The sequence below is a fragment of the Myodes glareolus genome, chromosome 1 (genome assembly GCF_982192425.1).
Source record: "Myodes glareolus chromosome 1, mMyoGla1.1, whole genome shotgun sequence".
Lineage (NCBI taxonomy): Eukaryota > Metazoa > Chordata > Mammalia > Rodentia > Cricetidae > Myodes > Myodes glareolus.
Genome location: NC_142026.1, coordinates 64265099 through 64288150, shown reverse-complemented (window position 1 = coordinate 64288150; position 23052 = coordinate 64265099). Strand labels below are relative to the sequence as shown.

Below are 23052 nucleotides of genomic sequence, written 5' to 3'. Positions count from 1 at the left end.
GACCCCTAATCTGCTCCCCACTGGTGCTCAGCTACTGCTTAGTTTTACCCACGGAAGACAGTAGGATAGTCCCAGCAACCCCGTAGGTTCAGAGGCCCAGAGACCCTCTCTTGAGGACCCCTCCCCCACACACACCCGGGCTAAGTCGAGCCCAGACACCCTCCAAGGCTTCCGCAGTGAGTCCCATAGGCCCCACCCAGGGTTACATCATCAACATATGGACACGCCCCTCCCATAGAGCTCCACCTGGCAGGGTGAAAGGCGTTAACCCCAGAAAAGCACCAGTTCTTGCTTTACTAATTGGGAAACTGAGGCACGGAGGTGGGTAATGGGTTTAGCCTATGATGGTCTTGTTTGGGTCCCCGAAGACTCACGGAGAATCAAATCCATGTGGCCTTTAACCAGTCCATTTCCTCGATGCTCGCTCCTTGCTAGCCTTAACCTGCGAGAACCTCTTTCGTTCACGCCAAACTCTTCTAATTGTCTACTGAAATATCTAGTAAGCTAGCTGTGGTGCCGCAAACCAGGAGACAGGTAGGAGAGTCGCGAGTCTAAGGCCAACTCAAAGGGTTGCCGAGTGACTTCAAAATCATCTGAGGTTGCATATTTAAGAACACAAAAGGGGTGTGGGGATGGCTCAGCAGTTACAAACACTTGCTGCTCTTCCAGAGGACCCAAGTTCAATTCTCAGCACTCACAAGACTCATAACTGCCTGTAATTCCAGTTCTAGGGTATCCTAGGCCTCTGCCCTTCCAGGGTACTGCATTCATGTGCACATACCCCACACAGACAAACACACGTGTGCGCCCCTCTACACACATGCATAATTAAAAATAATACAAGTAAATCTTTTTAAAATTAAAAAAACAGGCCAGTCTTACAGCTTTGATTCTGGCTCTCGGGAGGCAGAGGCAAAAGCAGATCTCAGTGAATTAGAGACCAGCCTGGAACAAGGGTTAAAACTGAAGGAGAACCCAGTTGCATGTGAGTTCCTGCTTGCCCATCTGTGAAGTGGGAAAGGCGAAGCTCTGTGCCACCTGCACCGTAGCAAGAGCTAGCACACTTTCTCTATGAAAGTCTCATTAGCAGGGCTGGAGAGACGGATCAGACTGTGAAGTGCCTGTTCTGCCATCCCAAGGACTAGTCTGGAGTCCACAGTACCCATGTAAAAGTAGATCTCCTAACCCCTCAGCACTGGGTCAGCAGGACTTGGAAGATCCCTGTACTTCATTGGCCAACTGAATCAATGACATCCGGCTTTGGAGAGGCTAAGAACAATCAAGGGAAATGTTCCTGAAGTGATTGACCTCTAACCACATACACTGGCACACGGCCACCTGCACACATGGACAGGTGCACACAAAAAGTTCCAGTGGAAAATACTTTAAGCATAGTAGGCATAGTCTTGGTCCGTTTGTGTGTGTGTGTATGCAGCACTTCTGGGAGACACAGCACAAGCCTTCTGCTCACCACTCAGATACATGCTCAGCCCCAAGCATCTTTTTTATTGTTTTCCTTTTTAAAAATAATTTATTTACTGTTCTGTACTTTGGCATTTTGCAGCATGTATGTCTGTGTGAGGGTGTCAGATCGTGGAGTTACAGACAGCTCTGAGCTGCCACAATTGAACCCGGGTCCCCTGGAAGAGCAGCCAGTGCTCTTAACCACTGAGTATTTGTTTTGTTTTGCAAGGCAAGGTGCTTCTGTGTAATCAGCCTTGCTGTTCTGGAACTCGCTCTGTAGACTCTGAGGTTCACCTGCCTCTGCCTCCCAAGTGCTGGGATTAAAGGGTTGCATCACCACCTCCCGGGGCTCATATCTTTTTCTTACAGCAACTTTAGAATATAAAATCAGAACCACTGAGATGTCTCAACAGGTAAACATACTTGTTGCTGACCCAAGGATATGAGTTTAATTCCTGGGACCAACATGGTGGAAGGAGAGAATCAATGACCACAAGTCGTCCTCTGGCCTCCACTACGTGGGTTCCGGGTTATCATACTTGGGTTGCCAGTCTTGGTGGTATCTACTGAGCCATCTACCCAGCCCAAGATTTTGAGGGAAAAAAAATAATGTCAAGTGAACTCCTTGGTCATTTTCTCCTCTTATTCCCTGTATTGTTTCCTGATGACTCTACTTTTTAGTCCCCTTGTGTGCTGTCTCCCCAAACAGGGTATCGGCTACACTGGGCCTCCTGATCTCAGTGCACTGGGCTGGCTCCCAGCTATGCACGGGGTTTGATGAGACAGCACTTGCTCACTGCACATTTGCTGACCAGGGACTAAGCAAATCACTTTTTTGTTTTGTTTCTGAGACAGGGTGTCTCTATGTAGCCCTGACTGTCCTGGAACTCACTCTGTAGGCCAGTCTGACCTCGAACTCACAGATCCACTTGCTTCTGCCTTCAGAGTGCTGGGATTAAAGGCATGCACTTTTTAATTTTTAATTTAATTGACCAATTTATCGGGTGTAAATACAGGAGTGTATGGTGGTGCATTCACCTGCTTGCTTCTGAAGGTCAAATAGGGTGTCAGATCTCTTGGAGCTGGATTTACAGGCATTTACAGGGTGTCTGCTTGTGTGAATTCGAACTCAGGTTCTCATTCATGACTGTGCAGCAAGCACTCTTAACCGGTGAGCCTCCCCCCCTTTTTTTTTTGAGATAGGGTCTCTTGCAATTCAAACTCCATGTGTGGCTAGGGTCTTGAGCTCCTGGTCATCTTTGCATCGATCCTGGAAGTACTGGAATCACAAGCTGGTGCCTTCGTGCCTGGCAACAAGCCACTTTTTACAAGAAAACGTGGAGCTGAGCCAGAGGGTGGTGGCACATGCGCACACCTTGCCTTTAATCCCAGCACTTAGGAGGTATAGAGACAGGTGGATCTCTGGTCTACAGTGCGAGTTCCAGGACAGGCTCTAAAGCTATATAGAAACCCTGTCTTGAAAAACAAAAAGAAAAAGAAAAGAGAAAAAGAAAGAAAGAAGGAGAAAAGAAAACGTGGAACTGGAAGAAGCAGCAGCGTGTTCCTGTGACCTCATCACCTGAGAGGCCAAGGCAGGAAGGCTCTCCTGGGCAACATGGTCAAAACAGAAACTGAAGGGTCGCTAGCGAGATGGCTTGGAGAAAGAAGAGAACTTTACTGCTCTTGCTGAGGAATTTGGTTTGGTTCCTAGCATCCTGGTACAGTTCCCAACGCTGTGTGAATCCAGTCAGAGGAGATCTGATGCCCTCTTCTGGCCTCTGCCGGCACAAGACACACAATACATGTCAATAAATGCAGGCAAAACACACCTATACAGAAAAATAAATAAATGCCTGAAAGGGAAACGCAGGGCGGTAAAAAAAGAAAACGAAAAAAGCAAGATGGCTCAGCAGGTAACAGAGCTTGCTGCCAATCCTGAGGACCTGAGTTCAATCCCCAGAACCAGCTCCTCAAAGGTGTCCTCTAACCCCCATGTACATGCTATGGCAGGAGCTTCTACACACACATAAACACAAAATAAATAGTATAATTAAAAAACAACAACAACAAGGAAAGGGAATGCATTTGGAACTGCTTTATTGATTCAAATTTAATATTCAGATCTCTTACCACCTCCTTGTAGAACCGGTTTAAAAAAAAAAAACAGAAAGACTGTTACACACAAATCACTAAAGATCTGTTTGGCTTTAAATATTAAGGGTGAAAAAGAAAAAGGAACCACACTTGGCTTGCTTTTTTTTCTTTGTCGCCTCTGGTGACGGTGGAGTTCCCCCCCTCATGAGACTCGTGTGGGGGAAGTACGAGAGGGGAAATGAAGATTCTAGGTTCCTCCATGGCTGGCCGTCCTTCCTCTGCTTCTCATGCAGGGAAGCACAGATTTCCCCTGAGCTATGCAGATGGTCCCCAGAGGATGGCTGCTGTCAGGCCTGAGTTCAAGTCAAGGGTTGAATAGGTGCTGGTGGTTTCCACACCATCTCACCTCTTCTGTAAAGCAAAATGTGGGAGACGGTGAACCCCACTTAGCCTTTTGGAAGCCTCCTTCACCCCATTTTGTTTTTTTTTTTAAATGAAAAACAATTTGAATTTTGCCAGGTGGTGATGGCGCATGCCTTTAATCTCAGCACTCAGGAGGTAGAGGCAGGAGGATCTCTGTGAGTTTGAGGCCAGCCTGGTCTACAAGAGCTAGTTCCAGGACAGACTCTAAAGCTACAGAGAAACCCTGTCTCGAAAAAAACCAAAATAAATAATAAATAAATATAATTTTAAGTATATGGGTGTTTTGCATTTGTACATTTCGTGTGTGCAGAGGCCAATGAGAGCGGCAGAACCCTCCCCCTTCTTTTTCTTTCTTTCATTTTTTTTTTTAAAACAGGGTCACATGTCTTCTAGGGTGACTTCAACTCACTTCCCTGAGTTCCTCACTTGGGAGTGCGGGAGCTGCAGCTGTGGTCCATAGGTCCTCTGGAAGGGCAGTAGGTACTGTGACCCACTGAGCATCTCATCTGCCCTTATTTGTTGTTTTTGAAGCACTGAGGATTGAACCAAAGGCCTTGAACATTCTAGGGAAGAATTCCACCACCGATCCATATACACCATATGACCCTTTAGTTTATTTATTGATTGATTATTTTTGGATTTATTTTTTTATCTTTTTTTTTTAGATGTGTCTCACTGTGTAGCCCTGGTTGTCCTGAAACTAGCTCTTGTAGACCAGGCTAGCCTCAAACTCACAGAGATCCCCCTGCCTCTGCCTCCCAAGTGCTGGGATTAAGGGCCTGCGACACCATGCCTGTCTTAAATTTAAAAATACCCCCCCCCAAAAATTTAAAGGGGCTGTGAGACTACTTATCAGGCAATACAACTGTCTCCACGCCTAATGATCTGAGTTCAGTTCCTGGGATCCACATGGTAGGAGAGTACGGACTCCAGTGGGTAGTTCTTAAGTCTCCATAACTGCAACATGGCACGCACGCCCACATATATACACCCCCCCAACACACATAAATAAAAAGGGTAAAGCTTATAAAAAGTATTAAAACAGCAGCACAGGTCTAGACTAGGGTCAGAGCCCAGAGCTTGGTGGCGATGACCTTGCCAGAGTGGCAGGGGTGTGGCCGGTAGGCAGGGGTGTGGCCGGCAGGCAGGGTTGTAGCGCAGGTTGAGGATGAACCCAAAGAGACAGAGCCTTACCTCTTGATATTCCTCTGAGGTCTGACGGAGTTTGGAGTAAGCTTCGGCAATGACAGTGGCCCTAGAGAGCATAGGGAAGCCCTGAAGAGGAGATCTGAGATCTGGTCCTGTCACCCTGCCTCATCCCACCTCACTCCAACTCACTTGCTATGGAGTCCTCCTCCAGGAGGCAAGCCTGGGATGTCCTCTGACGCCAGGGTCCTGAAAACTGTGTTTAGGCATGGGGGTTCCTGAGCGGAGGAATACAGCTCTGAGGAGGAGGTGAGTAGAGAGCCCATACTTGCCAACCTCCCCTCCCACTGGCTATTTGAAGACTGCTCACCGGCAACTTTGTGGCTCAGAGCAGCGTCCAAAGCCATCTCCCTTCTGATTGCCTCCTCACAAGGCCTGGGGGCCCCCGGGAAGCAGACCACCATGCAAGTCATGTTATCCAAACTTCCCTGGATAAGGTGAAGAAAGAAAAGCCTGGTGGGAGAGTAAAAAACCTTCCCAGGGTTCCATGCCTTTGAGAGCATGACTTTCCCAGAAATCCTGCTGTTGGGAGTCCCCCTAGCAATCTTACTATTTCATCCAAGCTCTCTCTTCCATTCGGACCCATCTCTTGGACCATTCCCATTACAGGTCGTAGCCACCACTTTGCTTTATTAAAGAAACCAGCCACGAACCAGCAAGATGGCTCAGTGGGCAAAAACACTTGCCACCAAGAGTGACAACCTGAGTTTGATCCCCAGGACCCAATATGATGGAAGGAGAGAACTGACTAATATAAGATGTTCTTTGACCTACACACATGTGATGTTGTATGAACACGCACACAGGATACAGTAAAATGTAATGCAATTAAATAAATTAAATTTAAAAAGCCAGTCCAAAGTCTTTTAAATTCTTCCTATTTAAGGGGATCTTCCTATTTCGGACACATCTCAGGACTGGCCTGAAATCCCAGCTTGGACTCTATTCTTAGAGGCCACGCCCCTTCTCTTAAATTCCTCCCATTTAGCTGTGTCTGTGTATTATGCTCCATAGGGGGTTCGAAGCATCCTTGCTCTGGATCCCAAACCACTTAATATACCCTCCAGCTCGGCCCCACCCCTTATCGTAGAAGCCCCTCCTCCCCACATGCAGTGGCCCCAGGACCTTGCACAGACACGTGTCCAACAGCTGCGCACAGAGTTGCTCAGGGGCCAAGCCCAGACGGAGGCGCGACGCCACCAGCCCCACCAGGTCCGCACCAGACAGGGCGTCCCACACGCCATCGGAGGCCAGGAGCACGAACTCGTCCTCGGGCTGGCGTGCCAGCGCAGTCACCTCGGGCTCAGCGGACACAAGTTGCAGCTCAGGAGGCCTCCCCGGTGCCTGTTTGTAGGCGAAGTCGCCTAGGGCTCGGGACACGGCCAGGGAGCCCTCAACGCGCCGGCGACGAACGGTGCCACCAGCGTCATGGATACGCTCGCGTTCCCGAGGCCGGTGAGGACGGTGGTCCTCGGTACAAAAAGCCATGGAGCCCGATCGGCTCAGCAGAGCGCGCGAGTCTCCGCAATGCGCCAGGTAGAGAAAGCGCGGGGACACGAGCAACACCACTGCCGTCGATCCGCCGGGGTCGCTGAGGGTCCAGAGCGCGCGCAGATGCGCATCCGCACGGAGGAAGGCGCTACGCAGAGCCTGGCGCACGTCCTCCGGCTCCCGGGGCGCGGGACCCAGCTCCCCCAGCACGTGACCTGGGAGGTGGCGCGCTCCGAAGCGCGCAGCCCGCGCTCCACCGTGGCCATCCAGGACTGCGAAAAAAGCCCAACCCGACGGCAGCCCGGGCAAAGCCAGCCAAGCGCAGTGCGCGTCCTCCATGCGCGCGCGCCAGCCCTGCACCGCACTGGCCCCGAAGCGCAGGCCGGGTGCAGCCGCCGCACCCCCGTGTAGCCTCTGCGAGCATCGGGGCGCATCCAGGAGACCCCCAGGCTCGCCAGGGACCTTATGGTCCATCTCTGCCTCCTGCTCTGGTGCCTCTTGAGCTTGAGCGAACCAGCCGAGACGCTCCAGCAGGCGGACAAAGGCCGCCATTCTCCTGCCGCGGGGTCAGGAAGGTTCCATCTCCTCACCGCCTTTGTTCAGTGTCCGGTCCCCCTCTCCCCCGCGCGCCCCGCCTCCCCTAATCTCTCTTCTTTAAACCAAGTAAATCTCTTTCCTATCCCTTGACCTGTCCTGAAGTCGGCTCACTAAGAGGTGCATTCATGTGTTTCTTCTTTCTCACACTTTCAGAAAACACGGACTTAGTGCCTAGGTCAAGTGCTGGGTTGGGAATGGGAAGATAAAAGCAAATTATTTGCATTCTGCTTCCAGGTGTAACACGTTATTTGAAAACTTATCACACTCATTTAATGTGTGTGGAGGTCAGAGGCAACTTGTGAGAGTCGGTTCCACCTTGTTGATCCTGGGGATCAAACTCAAGTCATTCAGGCTTGGCAGCAATCACTTTACTCCTGAGCCCTATCACAGGCCGCATACACTATTTTACACGACTTATTATTATTATTATCAGGTTTTGAGGCAGGGTCTTACTATGTAGCCACAGCTGGCTTGGAAAATCGCTTCATAAATGAGGCTCTTAAACGTGGAGAGCCTGCCTGCCTCTGCCTTTTGAAGGCTCAGATAAAAGGCCTGTCCTCCCACCACTCGTGGCTTTTTTTCTTGTAATTTATTTTTGGATTCATTTATTTTACGTTTACGTGTATGGATGTCTTGCGTACATGTATGTACCATACCGTATGCTTGGAGGTCAGAAAAGGGCGTCAGATCCTCCAGGACTTGAGTTCTTGATTTGTTGTGAGCTGCCATGTGGATGCTGGGAATTGAACTTGGATTTTTTTTTAAAAAAAGATTTATTTATTATGTATTTAGAGTTCTGTCTGCATGTATGTCTGCACACCAGAAGAGGGCATCAGATCTCATATAGATGGTTATGAGTCACCACGTGGTGCTGGGAATTGAACTCAGGACCTCTGGAAGAATAGCCAGTGCTATTAATCCCTGAGCCATCTCGCCAACCCTGAACTTGGGCTCTTAACTACCCAGCTAACTCTTGACCCCTATGCCTGGCTTTTATGTGACCAATTTAGAAAACAGGAAGCTGAATGACAGAAAAAAGGAAGGTGTGTGGCCGAGCAGTGAACTCTAGAACCCTTGCCCTCAACATAAAGATCCCATTCAGACCGTAGATTGCCTAAGCATAAGCGCCAACCACTTTAGTGGCCGACGTGCCAACTCCCAAACCATTTTATCTTGTTCTTGAGATAAGTTCTTGTAATTTAAAAACGCCGTGAAGAGAAGTCGCGCCATGCAACAAGGCTCACATGGAAGGTTTATTTGAAGAGGAGAGAGAAGGGGGAGAGAATGAGGTATGGTGGCAGAGACCGGTCCCTGGGGACAACAGTGGCAGAAGAGAGAGAAAAAAAGAGAGAAAGTGATGGGAGGTGGGCAAGGTCCACCTTTTATAAGGGAAAGTAGCAAATGTGCTCTTAAAGGCTGCAGTTAAGGACGTGTCCTGTCAGGACCCCAAGGGCAGGCCAGTACAGATGCCTGAATACTAACAGTACTCATGTAGCCCAGGCTGGACTCAAACTCCGTACAGTAGCTGAGGCTGGCCTTGAACTCTTGCCTTGAACTCTTGACTATTCCTGCTTTTACCTTCAGGGTACTGGCTAGTCAAAGGTGGCCTCCAAGCCAAGAGGTGATATTATAGGCTTGTAATCCCAGCACTTGGAGGATCAGGAGTCCAAGGCCATTGTAGGCTGCATAAGGCCTTGTCCCAAAAAAACAACAAACGCAAAACGCAAAAAAAAAAAAATCAAACAAACAAACAAAAAAACCTGTCGTAATAATTCTTTTTAAAAAATACTGGAAGGTGGAGGCACATGTCTATAATCCCAGCACTTGGGAGGAAGAGGCAGGTGGATCTCTATGAGTTCAAGGCCAGCCTGGTTCACAGAGTGAGTTCCAGGACAGTCAGGGCTACACAAAGAATCCCTGTCTTTAAAAACTTTAAAAAATAGGGCTGGTGAGATGGCTCAGTGGTTAAGAGCACTGACTGTTCCTCCAGAGGACCTGGGTTCAATTCCCAGCATCCACATGGCAGCTGTCTGTAACTCCAGTTCTGACATTGTTATACCAATGCGCATGAAATAAAGTTAAAAAGAAAAAACTTAACAAAGAAAATAAAACAAAGTTGTCCTGACTCCCACTTGTGATCAGTTTACCAACATAACATCTTTCTCTCATGGGTCCTTTCTATTCTCTCCATATTTCTAGCTCAGACCCCATCTATTAAGTTCAATTCCTGAAATTGAACTTAAATTTCATGGCAAAAGGAAGGAACCCCAGGACCTGGTGCTGGCCAAAGCTGCCCAGAAGAGGGGTTGACTAAGTGATAGAGTCAGAGTAGAATAGTTTTGTCTAATTTGTTTACAGCATATCCCTCTGAGGCCTAGGATAGCGCCTGGCTCACGACACGTGCCCATAGATGGTTGTCGAGAGGATGAACTGAAACTTCCCCGGGCTCCTACTTTGAAGACTGTGAGAATAAGCTTCCTGGGAACTTACGTGTGAGTGGAGGAGACTGACCGCATACATGCTCATGGCACACACACCCTCATCCCCACACACAAATAAGCGTAAAACAAAGTTTTAAGTTTGAGTACCTTTTTTCCACCCTCCTTTTCCACGCCATCTGCAAGTCTTGGCTCGAATTCTACCCCCAGAACATCATCTTCCATCATCTCTCAATGCCATCATCCCTAGATCTGCCCCCAACCCATGTGCTTCTGGACATTCACTCCGAAGCCTCAATCCACTCAAGCCCCGCCCCACTCCTCTAAAAGTCGCGCCCTCGAGATCGAGACCCCTCCCTTTAGAACAGTGGCTCCGCCCTCTATGCCCTCAAGCCCCGCCTCTCAGCTCCTGACCCCGCCCCCGAACCTCGCGCTGCAGTGCCTGCTTTTCCACGGCCCCGCCCTCCCGCGCCTTAGCTGAGGGCGGCGGCGGCGGTGGTGGTGGTGGCGGCGGCGGCTGCTGGAGCAGCCGAGGAGGATGGCGGCGGCGTCGTGGACGCGGCGGAGATGAGCGCCCGTGGCCCCAGGCCCAGGGCGGCGCGGCCGGAGCGGGCGGGGGTCCCGATGCAGGCCCGAGGGGGGCCATGGGGCAGGTCCTGCCGGTCTTCGCCCACTGCAGTGAGTATGGAGAGGATCTGGCCTGGTTTGGGGCGCAGAAACCCGCGTGGGGTCCTCTTTGGGTCTCCATTTTCGGTGCGCGCCGCGGGCTCGAGGTAGAGCCGGGTTGAAGGGAAGAAGCCGAAGGAGACAAAGGAATCCTTTCCCTCCCCTCCCCTCCCCCCTCCCACCCCGCGCTTTGGCGGCAACTGGGACATCCTGACCCGGAGAACCCGCTGCAATGGGGCAGAGGTGGGGGTCATGGAGATCGCATGTTGGGGGGCTCTCGGGGCGCGGGATTGGGTCGCCCCGCCCAGTCCGAGAAGGAGCAGGCGCGCGGGGAGCTGTCCCTAGCACTGGTGCTGGCCGCAGCTGACGGGTTGAGTCAGGATGGAGGATTCAATTCTCTTCATCATCCATTTTCGCATTTCACCCTCGTAACCTGCCCCAAAGGCACTTCTAATGTCACCCTGAATGTCCAACCCCTGTCCCAAAAAACACCATCCTTGGGTTGGTGCCAACACTACTGAGTCTTTAGCGGGCTTTTCCATTCAGTAGTAACCCTGCCGAAGACCCCACTCCTCGGCAGGCCTCCCGGTTGCTCAGGTAAGGAAATGAGGTGGGGGCAGGTGGCCCTGTTTCGATTTTCGAAAGCTTCGAGGCTCTCCTGTGTGCAGAGCCCCAAGCTGACTCTGAGGGGCTGGCTTCTCGGTTCCAAGCTCCTCATCTGATCCTGCTCAACTCTGAGCCATTGGCTCTGGCAGTCGGTGTTTACCATCCTGCGTCCCACACGGGGTGGTTCTGACAGCTGGGGATGCCGACGCTAGCAGATCTAGCCACTTGCACGTCTTGGGTATCCAGATGCCCAAGTTCTGAGAATGTGTGATGTGGACATTTTTAGTTTCACTCCCCTCCCCAGTGTCCAAAGATCTTGTCTTTAGCTAAAATTATGAGGGGAGACCCTACACGCCTGTCCCCAGCCCTACTCTCCCTACTCACCCATTTACACCCCTCTGTTCTTCTTCTAATTACAGTGCCCCCCCTCCCCCGGTCTGACAGGCTTCTCTCTAGGCATCTACATGACTTCACTTCCTTCAGGTCTGAGATCTGTTGCCATCAGAAAAGCCTTGAAGATTATCTTGTATCAAGCAGCTCAGCCTCCCTTACCTTGTCTGACTCCATGTTTTATGGACTCCTCCACAGGGTGTAACTTTATGAAGCCAGGAGTTTTGTCTAATTTGTTCATAACATGCATGCTCCCCCAGGGCCTAGAACAGTGCCAGCCACATAATGTGTACTTAATGGATAATGATTGCATGCGTGAATGAACTGAAACTTCCCAAGGCTCCTCCTATTGTTTCCTGTAGCCCAAGGCAAACTGGGGCTGTATATGTTGTATATGTAGGGATCTGAGGTTAACATTGACCTTCTGAGCCTCCTGCCTCCATCTCTCCCGAGTTGGGATCACCAGGCGTGCACTGTCACCCCGTCTATCTGATGCTGGGGATTGATCCTGGGGCTTTGTTCGCTGTAAGTGAGCACTTAGCCTGGTGATCTACATCCTTGGCCATGTAGCAGAGCCTCTAAGACTTCTGTGTTCCTCCCATCATCCTCTTCCTCTTCTGTGTCTTTAATTAGGTTTTTTTTTTTAAGATTTATTTATCTTATGTATATGAGGATTCTTTCTGCACATACACCTGCAGGCCAGAAGAGGGCATCAGATTCCATTATGAATGGTTGTGAGCCACCATGTGGCTGCTGGGAATTGAATTCAGGATGTCTGGTAGAGTGGCCAGTGCTCTTAACCACTGAGTTTTCTCTCCAAGTCCCTAGCTTTTATTATCCTTTTTGTTTTGTTTTGTTTTTTTCAAGACAGAGTTTCTCTGTTAGAGTCCTAGCTTTCCTGAAACTAGCTTTCATAGACCAGGTTGGCCTTGAACTCACAGAGATCTGTCTCCTGAGTGCTGGAATTAAAGCCGTGCATCACCACCACCCAGCTATTTTATTTTTCTCAAGGCAGTGTTTCTCTGTGTAACAAACAACATTGACTATCCTGGAGCTCCCTTTGTAGGTCAGGTTGTCCTTGAACTCACAGAAAGCTGCACATTATTATTTTACTTTTATGCACGTCAGTGCACCATGTGCGTGCAGTTCCCTCTGCGGCCAAAAGAGGGCGAATGATTCCTTAGAACTAGTGCTAGAGATGGTTCCGAGCCTCCATGTGTGTGCTGGGACTGAACCTGGGGTCCTCTGCAAAAGCAGCAAGTGAAGCAGGCCTCTCTCTTGCTCCTCCCTTCTTTTTCTTCTTCCTCTTCTCCCTCCGCATTCCTCCATCCCATCTTCCCACCCACTCCACCCCTGTTTTAGGGACTGAATCTAGGACTTTCTGTGTGCTGGTAGGTGATTTACTCATGAGCATCCCCAGCCCTCATTTTGCTTTTATCTTTATTTATGATTATGTTATTTATTTTTTTATTTATTTGATTTTTCAAGACAGGGCTTCTTAGTGTAACAATCCTGCCTGTTGCTCTTCATTTTGAAACAATCTTGCTAACTTGCCCAGGCAGGCCTTAAACTTGTGGTCTTCCTACTTCAGTCTCCAGCAGTTGGAAGTACAAGCCTGTGCCATCAGGCCTGCAGCTCTGAGGTTCTGTTCTCAATGTCCCTACAGTTTTACGGTCTGTATACAGAATACAAAATGTCCTGTGGTTCAAATGTTCTAAAATTCTCTTAGTTCCAGCCATCCAGGTCTCCAGCACTGGTGCACTTCTGTGATTAAATGATTTCTTTTTTTTTTCTTTTTTTACTTTTCTTTTCTTTTTTTATTTTATTTTATTTTTGAGACAGTGTTCCTCTGTGTAGTCCTGGCTGTCCTGGAACTTGCTTTGTAGACCAGGTTGGCCTCAAACTCACAGAAATCTTCCTGCCTCTGCCTCCCAAATGCTGGGATTAAATGCATGTACTGTGTGTGTATGGGTGATGTGGGTTCTCCACGAGTTCTGGGTCCTGTGTGTGGAGGTCAGAGGTCAACTTTAGAGAGTGAGGTTGGCCTGGTTGGCCTCTTGCACCTGTGCAGTGCAAGCCGTGACAGCGCCTATTTGTGGTTTAGACAGTCCCAACCACTAGAATCTTTCTTTCCTATTGCAGAAGAAGCTCCATCTACAGCCTCTTCTACCCCCGATTCCACCGAAGGTAAGTGCAGTGGAGGGACGTGAGGAGGGGGGGTGTCTCACGACTGGGTGGTTTGAAGAGGCTGAGAACCCTTCTCCCACTTCAGGAGGGAATGACGACTCGGATTTTCGGGAGCTACACACAGCCCGGGAATTCTCAGAGGACGACGAGGAGGAGACCACATCGCAGGACTGGGGTACCCCAAGGGAGCTGACCTTTTCGTACATTGCCTTCGACGGCATAGTGGGCTCTGGGGGCCGTAGGGACTCAGTTGCCCGTCGCCCCCGGCCCCAGGGACGTTCAGTCTCAGAACCACGAGACCCACCCCCACAGCCCGGCCTAGGGGACAGCTTGGAGAGCATCCCTAGCCTGAGCCAGTCCCCAGAGCCAGGGCGACGAGGTGGCCCTGACACCGTGCCTCCAGCTGAGCACCCGCTGGAGGACCAGCTGGGCTGGGCTGCCCGGAGTGCAGGATCCGGGGAGGATTCGGACACCAGCAGCTCCACCCCACTGGAAAACGAGGAGCCTGATGGATTGGAGGCCATCGAGCCTAAGGAAGGTGAGATCTCAGAGGTGCTCCGAGGGTGTGTGGCACACCAGGATACCTCCAAGAAGAAAGCTCATGGCCTCTCTCTCTCTACTACACTAGAGGCGAACCTGGAACTCCTACTTGCTCAGGCTCTATGTTCGCAACTTGAGATCCTGACTCCTCAGCCTAGCCCCAGTTCCCGGACCCCCCAGGCTCATACTCCATCCCCATCAAGATCACAAGATTCGAACTCCGGCCCTGATGAACCTCTGCTGAAGGAGGAAGAAGAGCATTGGCGACTGCTGGAGCAGGAGCCAATCACGGCACAGTGCCTCGATAGCACAGACCAATCAGAATTCATTTTGAAACCGCTCCTTCTAGGTAAGTGGTTTGTGATCAGATGGCTCCTCTGGGCTGTAGAGGGCCTTGTTCAACTTGACAGAGTTAGGGAGATTGACACTTTTAAGTGTAACAGTACCAGCTTGGCACAGGACCTAAGAACAATGGAGAAGGGGTGCCCCAAAATCCCCTTTACCTGAGGGTCTGTGGTTCTGGGGTTCTCCCCCACAATGCATATGCAAACTGGTAACTAACTCCAGGGCTTCTTCCACACGGCCTTGAACTCCATCCACCTGCCTCAGCCTCAGCTAGGATCACAGGCCTGCAGCCACCAGACCTGTCCCATTCATTGATTCATTGTGTTCTTTATTTTTCCTTCCTTCCTTCCTTCCTTCCTTTCTTCCTTCCTTCCTTCCTTCCTTTTTTCCTTCCTTTTTTTCTTCCTTTCTTCCTTCCTTTCTCTCTCTCTCTCTCTCTTCAATTTTTTTTTTCTTTTCTTTTTTTGGTTTTTCAAGACAGGGTGGGTTTCTCTGTGTAGCCTTGGCTGTCCTGGAATCCATTCTGTAGACCAGTCTGGCCACAAACTCTCAGAGATGCACCTTCCTGTGTCTCCTGAGTGCTGGGATTAAAGATCAAAGGCCACTGCCTGGCCCCATTGGCTCTTTCTTTCTTTTTTCTTTTTTCTTTTTCTTTTTTGGTTTTTCAAGACAGGATTTCTCTGTAGCTCTGGAGCCTGTCCTGGAACTTGCTCTGTAGAACAGGTTGGCCTCGAACTCACAGAAATCCACCTGTCACTACCTCCCAAGTGCTGGGACTAAAGCATGTGCTACCACTGCCCGACTACTTTGACTTTTTGTACACGAAATTAATGCTCCATGGAGCATTGGGGTTGGGTGATGTCAAAGAATTAATCGTCCCCTTTTCAGAGTACCTCATTTAGAAGTTGAATATGCCCATGGGACTTTTAAATTTTTTTAAATGATCAGGCCAGGCCTGGCAGCATATACCTTAAATTTCAGCCCTTGGGCAGCAGAAGTATGTGTATCTTGGTGAGTCTAAGGCTGACTTAGTCTACATTGTAAGCTTCAGTCTATTTCAGGCTATATAGTGAGACCCTATCTCAATTTTTGTTTTGTTTTGTTTTTGGTTTTAGCTTTGGTTTTTGGTGACAGGGTTTGTCTGTATAGCCCAGGCTGTCCTGGAACTCATTTTGTAGACCAGGATGGCCTTGAACTCACAGAGATCCACCTGTCTCTGTCTCCCACGTGCTGAGATTAAAGGCCTGGGGTTAAACTGTCTGGTGTTGTTTATTATTTCAGGTGTACAAATGTTTTCCCTGCAAGTATATCTATGCACCAAGTGCATGCCTGGTGCCTGTGGAGGTCAGAAGAGGGACCCACATCACCTGGAACTAGAGCTAGGGTGGCTGTGAGCTACCTGGTGGGTGCTAGGAACTGAACCCAGGTCCTCTGCAGAGCACTGAGTGCTCCCACTGAGCCATCTCTACAGGCCCTCTCAGTACAACTTTTGGGAGTCCATCTTCACCTTTGACTTTGTACAGGCAGCATCTAGGGGTGGGGTGGGGCTTGAGACAGGGTCTCTTTATATAGCTTTGCTGTCCTGGAACTCACTGCATAGGCCAGACTGGACTTGAACTCACAAAACTCCGTGGCTAGGTGGCTGAGAGCTTCCAGGCAATTCTCCTGTTTCAGCCTCTCATCGCATTATAGAAGTTGTTGGGATTGCAGATGCTCAGCACCTAATCCAGCTCTTTCCCTGGTTCCTGGAGGCCTGACGCAGGACGCCAGGCTTGTGCTGCAAGGTCTTTTATGCACTGAGGCACCCCCACCCCAACACACACCCAAGGCCTCTACAAAAACTTTTCTTGTGGGCTAAAGAGATGGATTAGCTTACACAAGCACTGACTTTTCTTGAAGAGAGCAGCTGATGCCCAACTTCAGCTACAGGGATCTGACACCCTCTTCTGGCCGCTTTTGTCACCTGGACTCACATCCTGGGTATACTCACACAAAGAGCCATAAAATATAAAATGGATTTCCTCTCAACAAGTATGGTGGTGCACACCTGTACTGCAATACTTGAGAGGCAGAGACAGGAAGATTACTGCTTCAAGTTCAGCCTCGGCTACAGAGCAAGTTCTGTTTAGTCCATTGTGACAACTCAGTATTTTAATCCTAGTATTTGGGGAGACTGAGATAGAAAGATTGGGATTTCAAGGCCAGCCTGGGCTACCTGAGACACTGTATTAAAAAAAATCAATAAAAAAACAAAACCAAAGGGGATGGAGAGATAGCTCAGCAGTTAAGTGTATTGGCCGCTTTTTCCAAGGACCCAGGTTCAAATCCACATGGCAACTCACACCTGTTGGTAACACCAGTTCTAAGATCCACAGGAATGCATGCAGGCAAAATACCAATGCCCATATAAAACAAAACAAAAAACCCAAAAACATAACGATACTAAAAACTTTTACTGAGGTTTGGTATGATGGGGAATGTACACCTTTAAATCCCAGCACTCTAGACGATTAGGCAGGTGCATTTTGGTGAGTTCCAGGCCATTCTGGGCTTCGCAGCGAACAAAATGGTCTACTTTTCCCTAACTGTATTCAGTCTTTTGTTAACAGACTCTCAGCCTAGTTTAAAAAGCCTGGGCCTCCAGGAACCGCAAGCAGTTGGTTAAAGACGACTCCTTGTCTATTTACAAAGTTCCAATTTGGGAGTTGTCCCCACCTCTCTGGACAGCCATTGGTTGGGTACAAAGGGGCCCTTCCCCTCCGCTCTTTCCCTCGGGTCTCACTGAAGTGGGCAAAATCCCCAGAAGCCGGGTGTCTGCAGCCGCTCTCTCGGAGCCGAGATGGGGAGTAAAGGTGGGCTTGTCGGGCGGCCTAGAGCCGGGGTCCGGGAACAGCAAAGGGGTTCAGATTTGTCCTTTTTTCCTTGCGATCTGGGGCATGGTTGCCACCTGGGTATTTAGAGTTGTCAGATATGCATGCTGGGGCTGAGGCGGCGGATCAGGGGACGTCTTGAGAGGACGTTGAGGGAACATGGGGTCCCCTCTTCAAGCCAGAGAAGCTTTGGGGCCCAGGAGCAGGGACGTTCCCCTCCCCCAGCCTGGGAGTCCTGGCTCCTGCGCTGTCACTCAGACTGGACGTGCCAGCACAGCTGCAGAGGCCCCCTCCCCCTAGGGAGCCTAAACTTAGCCCCGCCTCAGGCGACCCGGCCCCTCCCCCACCCCCTAGTGTGTGTCTGGGGAGACGGACTGGGAAGACCCTCCCCACTCCCCCCACTCCCCGCATTAGGGAAAGAGGACTCCTCTTTAGTGTTGCTTAGAATATATAAGTAGTGTATAGAAGTGAGATCAGACTCTGGGAGCAGACCAGGGCTTGGCAAGTTGAATGGGTTGTTTTGACAGTGGGGGTGCCTGTGGATCAGTTGGAAGGAAATAGAAGGATACTGAAATCAAAATTTGGGGCTCAAACGGATGTGGCTTCACTGGAGTGCTGTTGAGGTTTAGGTGAATAGGAGGAATCCTTTAAGATTGGACGTCTGCAACCATGGGCTCTGACTTGGTTAGTGAGTTCACCATCTCTGGGAGGGGTCAGTAGTTTGCGGTCAGGGTTCAGAATATCAGATGGTGTAATCATATACTTAGGACTTTAAAAAATGTTTTGGTAACTAGGCATAGTGACACACCCCTAGCACTTAGGAGGCAGACGCAGACGCAGGAGGATGGCTGTAAGTTCCAGGGCAGCTAAGGCTATTATATAGCATGACCCTGCCACGGAAAACAGACTCACCACCAACAAATAACTTGTTAGTCTTCCCTGTGACCAATTTGACAAAATGTATACCGTTAAAGAACAGGGAACATGCCGAGCAGTGGTGGCGCACGCCTTTAAGCCCAGCACTTGGGAGGCAGAGGTAGTGGATCTCTGTGACTTCTAGGTCAGCCTGGTTCCAGGACAACCAGTGCTACACAGAGAAACCCTGTCTCGAGAAAAAAAATAAAAAGAATAGGGAACAGGTCCACCCAAGTGGTTTCCAAGCCAGGAATGTATCTCAGAAATAGGCGTACGCAGAGGTGAGGATATCCATAGACCAGGGCCTCTTGCCACACTGCTGTGGCAAGGGGAGAGGGTGCAAAACAAAGTGACTCCCCTCCCCCCACACACATTGAGTTCAGAGTTGGATAAAATGGAGAATGTCACAGCCGCAATAGAGCATTGTGTTGTCCTTAATCCAGAGTCAGGCATGGTGGCACACAGTTCTAATTTCAGCACTCCAGAGGCAGAGGCAAGTGAATCTCTGTGAGTTCAAGGCCAACCTGGACTATATAGTCAGAGCTACGTAATGAGACCCTGTCTCGGGGCTGGAGAGCTGACTCAGAGGTTAAGAGCATTGCCTGCTCTTCCAAAGGTCCTGAGTTCAATTCCCAGCAACCACATGGTGGCTCACGACCATCTGTAATGGGGTCTGGTGCCCTCTTCTGGCCTGCAGGCATATACACAGACAGAATATTGTATACATAATAAATAAATATTAAAAAAAAGAGAGAGAGAGAGAGAGACCCTGTCTCCAGTAAACACATAAATAAACAAGGCTGATCAGGGGATACATCAGTTGGTAGAGTCATTGCCCTAAGTTTGATCCTCAGCACTCAAGAGGCAGAGGAGGCAGGAGGATTGACTGCCTTGAGTTTGAGGCCAGCCTGGGCTACAGAGTGAAACTTGGTCTAAGAAAGAGAAAGAATTAGAATAATCATGAGTTCAGACCAACTAGGGCTTCAGAGTTTAAAGTCCGCCTTCACCTCACAGTGAAAATCTTGTCTCTTAAAAACGAACAAGAACGAAGTCAGTCGGGTTAGGGCCAAGACCCAGCCATTCATTGACTTCCTCTCCACAGTGGCAGACCTGCTCTACTGGAAGGACACCAGGACGTCTGGAGCCGTCTTCACGGGCCTCATGGCCTCTCTCCTCTGCCTCCTGCACTTTAGCATCGTGTCCGTGGCTGCGCACCTAGCCCTGCTGGGTCTCTGCGCCACCATCTCTCTCAGGGTTTACCGCAAAGTGCTCCAGGCCGTGCACCGGGGTGATGGCACCAACCCTTTCCAGTGAGAACTTGTGACCCGACGCAGCTGACCATGCATTGTGGTCCTCGACCTCAGCTCATGCATGGCCCACTCTCCTCCTTATCGTGAACCCTGGTCCCCAGCCCTGATTCTTTTCCTCAACTCCCTTTCCTGACCCTGCTCTTCCACCAGACGTCCCATTTTCACCCACGTTAAAGTCACTTGGCCCAGTCTGAGCCCCCCCATCACTCCCACACACACACTGAGTCACACCACACTCCTTGACCCCATCAGGGCCTACCTGGACATGGACCTGACCCTGACTCGGGAGCAGACAGAGCGTTTGTCCCAGCAGATTGCCTCCCAAGTGGTCTCCACAGCCACACAGCTGCGGCATTTCTTCCTGGTAGAAGACCTGGTGGATTCTCTCAAGGTATCCCCTGTAGCCTGAAGCTTATCTGTTGTTCCTGCCTGGTATCACAGCCACTTATAAAATAATCACTCAGAGGTTTAATATTAGCTACAATTATTTGGCTGATAGCTCAGGCTTATTACTGTCTAGCCTCTTACATTTAAATTAACCCGTTTCTATTAATCCGTGCATCGCCATGTGGCCTATGGCTTACTGGGAATTCTCTGGCATGTTACTCCTCTGGCAGCCGCTGGCATCTCTCAACTCCGCCTTCTTTCTCCCTGTATTCAGCTTGGCTTTCCTGCCTAGCTATGCTCTGCCAAGCCATAGGCCAAAACAGCTTTATTCATCAACCAATAGAAGCAACACATATTTGTAGTGTGCAGAAGGACATCCCACATCAGCCCCCCAAGACTGCTTCTGTATTCCCACCCCTCTCCTTCATGCCCATGGTGGGGGACAGGGTTCACAGCCCTTAGGTCTCTCTGACACTGACCCTTACCCCACAGCTGGCCCTTCTCTTCTATATCTTGACCTTCGTGGGAGCCATCTTCAACGGCTTGACTCTTGTCATCCTAGGTGAGCTGGGAAGGGGCTTGCTGAGGTCGGGTGGGGGAGGGATAGAGTTCCACATGGACCTGTCCCTCTCTGCTAGGTAAACCTGACACCGCCCCCCCCTTCTTTATAGGAGTGGTCGCATTGTTCACCATCCCCCTTCTGTACAGACAGCATCAGGTGAGTATGGCAAACTCTCCATTGTCAACAAGGAAGTCAAAAATGGCTAGTATAACTGCCTCCCTTCTAGAGCCAGGACCCCACAGATAAGTCCCAGGCAGACTCGGGAGCCCTACTGCCACCTAGCACTTAAGGAAGGAAGATGTCTGACTCCAACATCAGTTGCTTAGACTCCACCAGTGAGGCGCTGGGGGCACGGCTCAAGGAAGGGAGGTAAAACACCTCTAATGCAAAAGTCTAGACCTTTGGTTCTCAATATGTGGGTCGGAACCCTTTGGAAAGTTGAATGACCCTTTCACAGGGGTGGTCTGAGACCATCAGGAAAACACAGATATCTACATTAAGATTCATAACAGTAGCAAAATTACAGTTATGAAGTAGCAGCAAAAGTAATTTCATGGTTGGAGTCACCACACCCTGAGGAACTGTAGTCAAGAACTGCAGCATTAGGAAGGCTGAGAACCACTGGTTTAGACAGTGGAAGGCTCTGTGTTCAATACCCGTGCCACCAAAACAGTGAACAATCTGAGAACCCAGGAGGCTGAGGCAGGAGGATCCCTATACATTCAAAGCTAGTTAGGGCTAGGTAGCAAAACCCTGTCTGAAAAACAGACACAGTTTGAGGATTTAGCTCAATTAGTAGAGTCCTTATTGATCCCTAGTAGTGTATAAAACCAGGAGTGGTCATGCACACCTGTAATCCCAACACGTGGGAGCTAGAAACGGAACCAAAAGTTCAAGGCCAGCCTCAGCTACATTGCTGATTGGCCAGTAGCCAGGCAGGAAGTATAGGTAGGTCAATGAGAACAGGAAAATTCTGGGAAGAGGGAAGTTCCCTCTACAGTCCTGTCCAGACACAGAAGAAGCAAGATGTGACTTCGCTGCTGAAAAAGGTACTGAGCCATGTGGCTTACACAGATAAGAATAATGGGCTAAAGTAAGTTATAAGAGTTAATAAGAAGCCTGAGCTAATGGGCCAATCAGTTTATGATTAAAAACAAAAACAAAAACAAAAAAAAAAAAACAGGAGTGGTCATGCACTCCTGTAATCCCAACACGTGGGAGCTAGAAACAGAAAGACCAGAAGTTCAAGTTCAGCCTCAGCTACACTGCAAGTTTGAGGCCAGCCTGAGCTACATGAGACCGTCTCAAAATAGCAAAGGCAGAAAGGTCAGTTATGATTCTCACAGTTGAAACGGGAGCGATGGGCCCCACACCCTCTTCTGATCTGGCGATGTGAGAGCTGGAGGCAGAATCCTACATCAATTACCCACAATCCCTTGCCTCTTTGGTCTCCCCAGGCCCAGATCGACCAGTATGTGGGGTTGGTGACCAACCAGTTGAGCCACATCAAAGCTAAGTAAGTTCATGAGGTGATGACAGGGAGGGTGGTGGAGCCTGGGATATTTGTTGTTTGTGGGTTTTTCTTTTTCTTCCTGTCTTTCTCCTTACCCCTGCCCCATTACACTTCCCCAAATCTTCCAGGGCACAATATGTCTCAAAGCAGGTCATCAGGCTGAGGACAGGGACTAGCTAATCTTCTGCACCTCCTCCATCTCTTGTCAACCTCATGGCCCCTAATTATGCTCCCTAGGATCCGAGCTAAAATCCCTGGGACTGGAACCCCAGCAGCATCTGCAGTCTCCGGATCCAAAGCCAAAGCCGAATGAGAGGGGTGTCTCTGCCCGAGGGACGCCTGCCCACACCCCAGCAGCCCACTTCCCCTTCACTTCCCGTGCATCCACACCCTCTCCCACTCCGCCAAGCCATTTCCCAGTGGGACGTGCCGGAACGACTGGGACTACATTTCCTAAGAGGCTCTGCTCTGAGAATCCAGGAACGGCCAGGCTCCTTGGCCGCGGAGCCTGCTGGGACTTGTAGTTGTGTAGTCGGACGCTGTTCTGCACTTCCATGACCCGTCGCTGGAGGCGCTGTGAGGGATTGGTGTCTCTGAGGCCACCAACCCCTAAGCTGGGGCTTTGCATGGGGCCCAGAGGAGCCCTGAGCTTGGATTTACACTGTAATAAAGACTCCTGTGGAAAATCCACGGCCTTCTGTGCTTTAAGGCCCCTCCACTTACACCTTCCTACACTGAAAAGCATTTGAACAAACAAACAAACAAACAAACAAAAAACCTAGTGGTAGCGCAATCCTTAAATCCCAGCATCAGAAGTCAGAAGTGGGTGAATCTTGGAGTTTGAGACCAGCCTGGTCTACACTATGAGTTTCAGGACAGTCAGGACTATGTAGAGGGATCCTGTCTTAAAACAAACAACACCACAAAGGATGACTGGGGGCTGTAAGATGGCTCTCCTGGGAAAGGCTGTGAAGGTCTGAATTGGATCATCTGAATCAACCATGGTAGAAAGCGAATTGACCCTCATCGTCTTCCATATGTGCTCCAT

The 23052-nt window shown here is 49.9% G+C and overlaps 2 protein-coding genes across 3 annotated transcripts; one reads left to right on the top strand and one right to left on the bottom strand.

Annotated features, from left to right (window-relative positions):
- Window positions 1-3561: 3561 nt before the first annotated feature.
- Window positions 3562-7230, bottom strand: Ppm1n (protein phosphatase, Mg2+/Mn2+ dependent 1N (putative)). The gene is made up of 5 exons (XM_048433357.3): window positions 6313-7230; window positions 5498-5615; window positions 5320-5425; window positions 5176-5236; window positions 3562-3969 (listed from the first exon to the last, which is right to left on the bottom strand). The coding sequence occupies exons 1-5, from the start codon at window positions 7228-7230 to the stop codon at window positions 3961-3963; spliced, it is 1212 nt and encodes a 403-aa protein (XP_048289314.2). The 3' UTR covers window positions 3562-3960.
- A 3019-nt stretch (window positions 7231-10249) lies between these two features.
- Rtn2 (reticulon 2) lies at window positions 10250-22692 on the top strand. 2 transcript variants are annotated; one of them, XM_048433356.3, is made up of 10 exons: window positions 10250-10391; window positions 13518-13562; window positions 13648-14100; window positions 14191-14451; window positions 19335-19542; window positions 19795-19933; window positions 20422-20491; window positions 20601-20647; window positions 21949-22007; window positions 22242-22692. In XM_048433356.3, exons 1-10 carry the CDS (start codon window positions 10358-10360, stop codon window positions 22315-22317), a joined length of 1392 nt encoding a protein of 463 aa, XP_048289313.1. In that variant the 5' UTR covers window positions 10250-10357; the 3' UTR covers window positions 22318-22692. The 2 variants fall into 2 exon arrangements, with proteins under 2 accessions (XP_048289313.1, XP_085549557.1); XM_085693431.2 differs by lacking the exons at window positions 10250-10391; window positions 13518-13562; window positions 13648-14100; window positions 14191-14451 and adding an exon at window positions 17180-17299.
- Window positions 22693-23052: the final 360 nt, after the last annotated feature.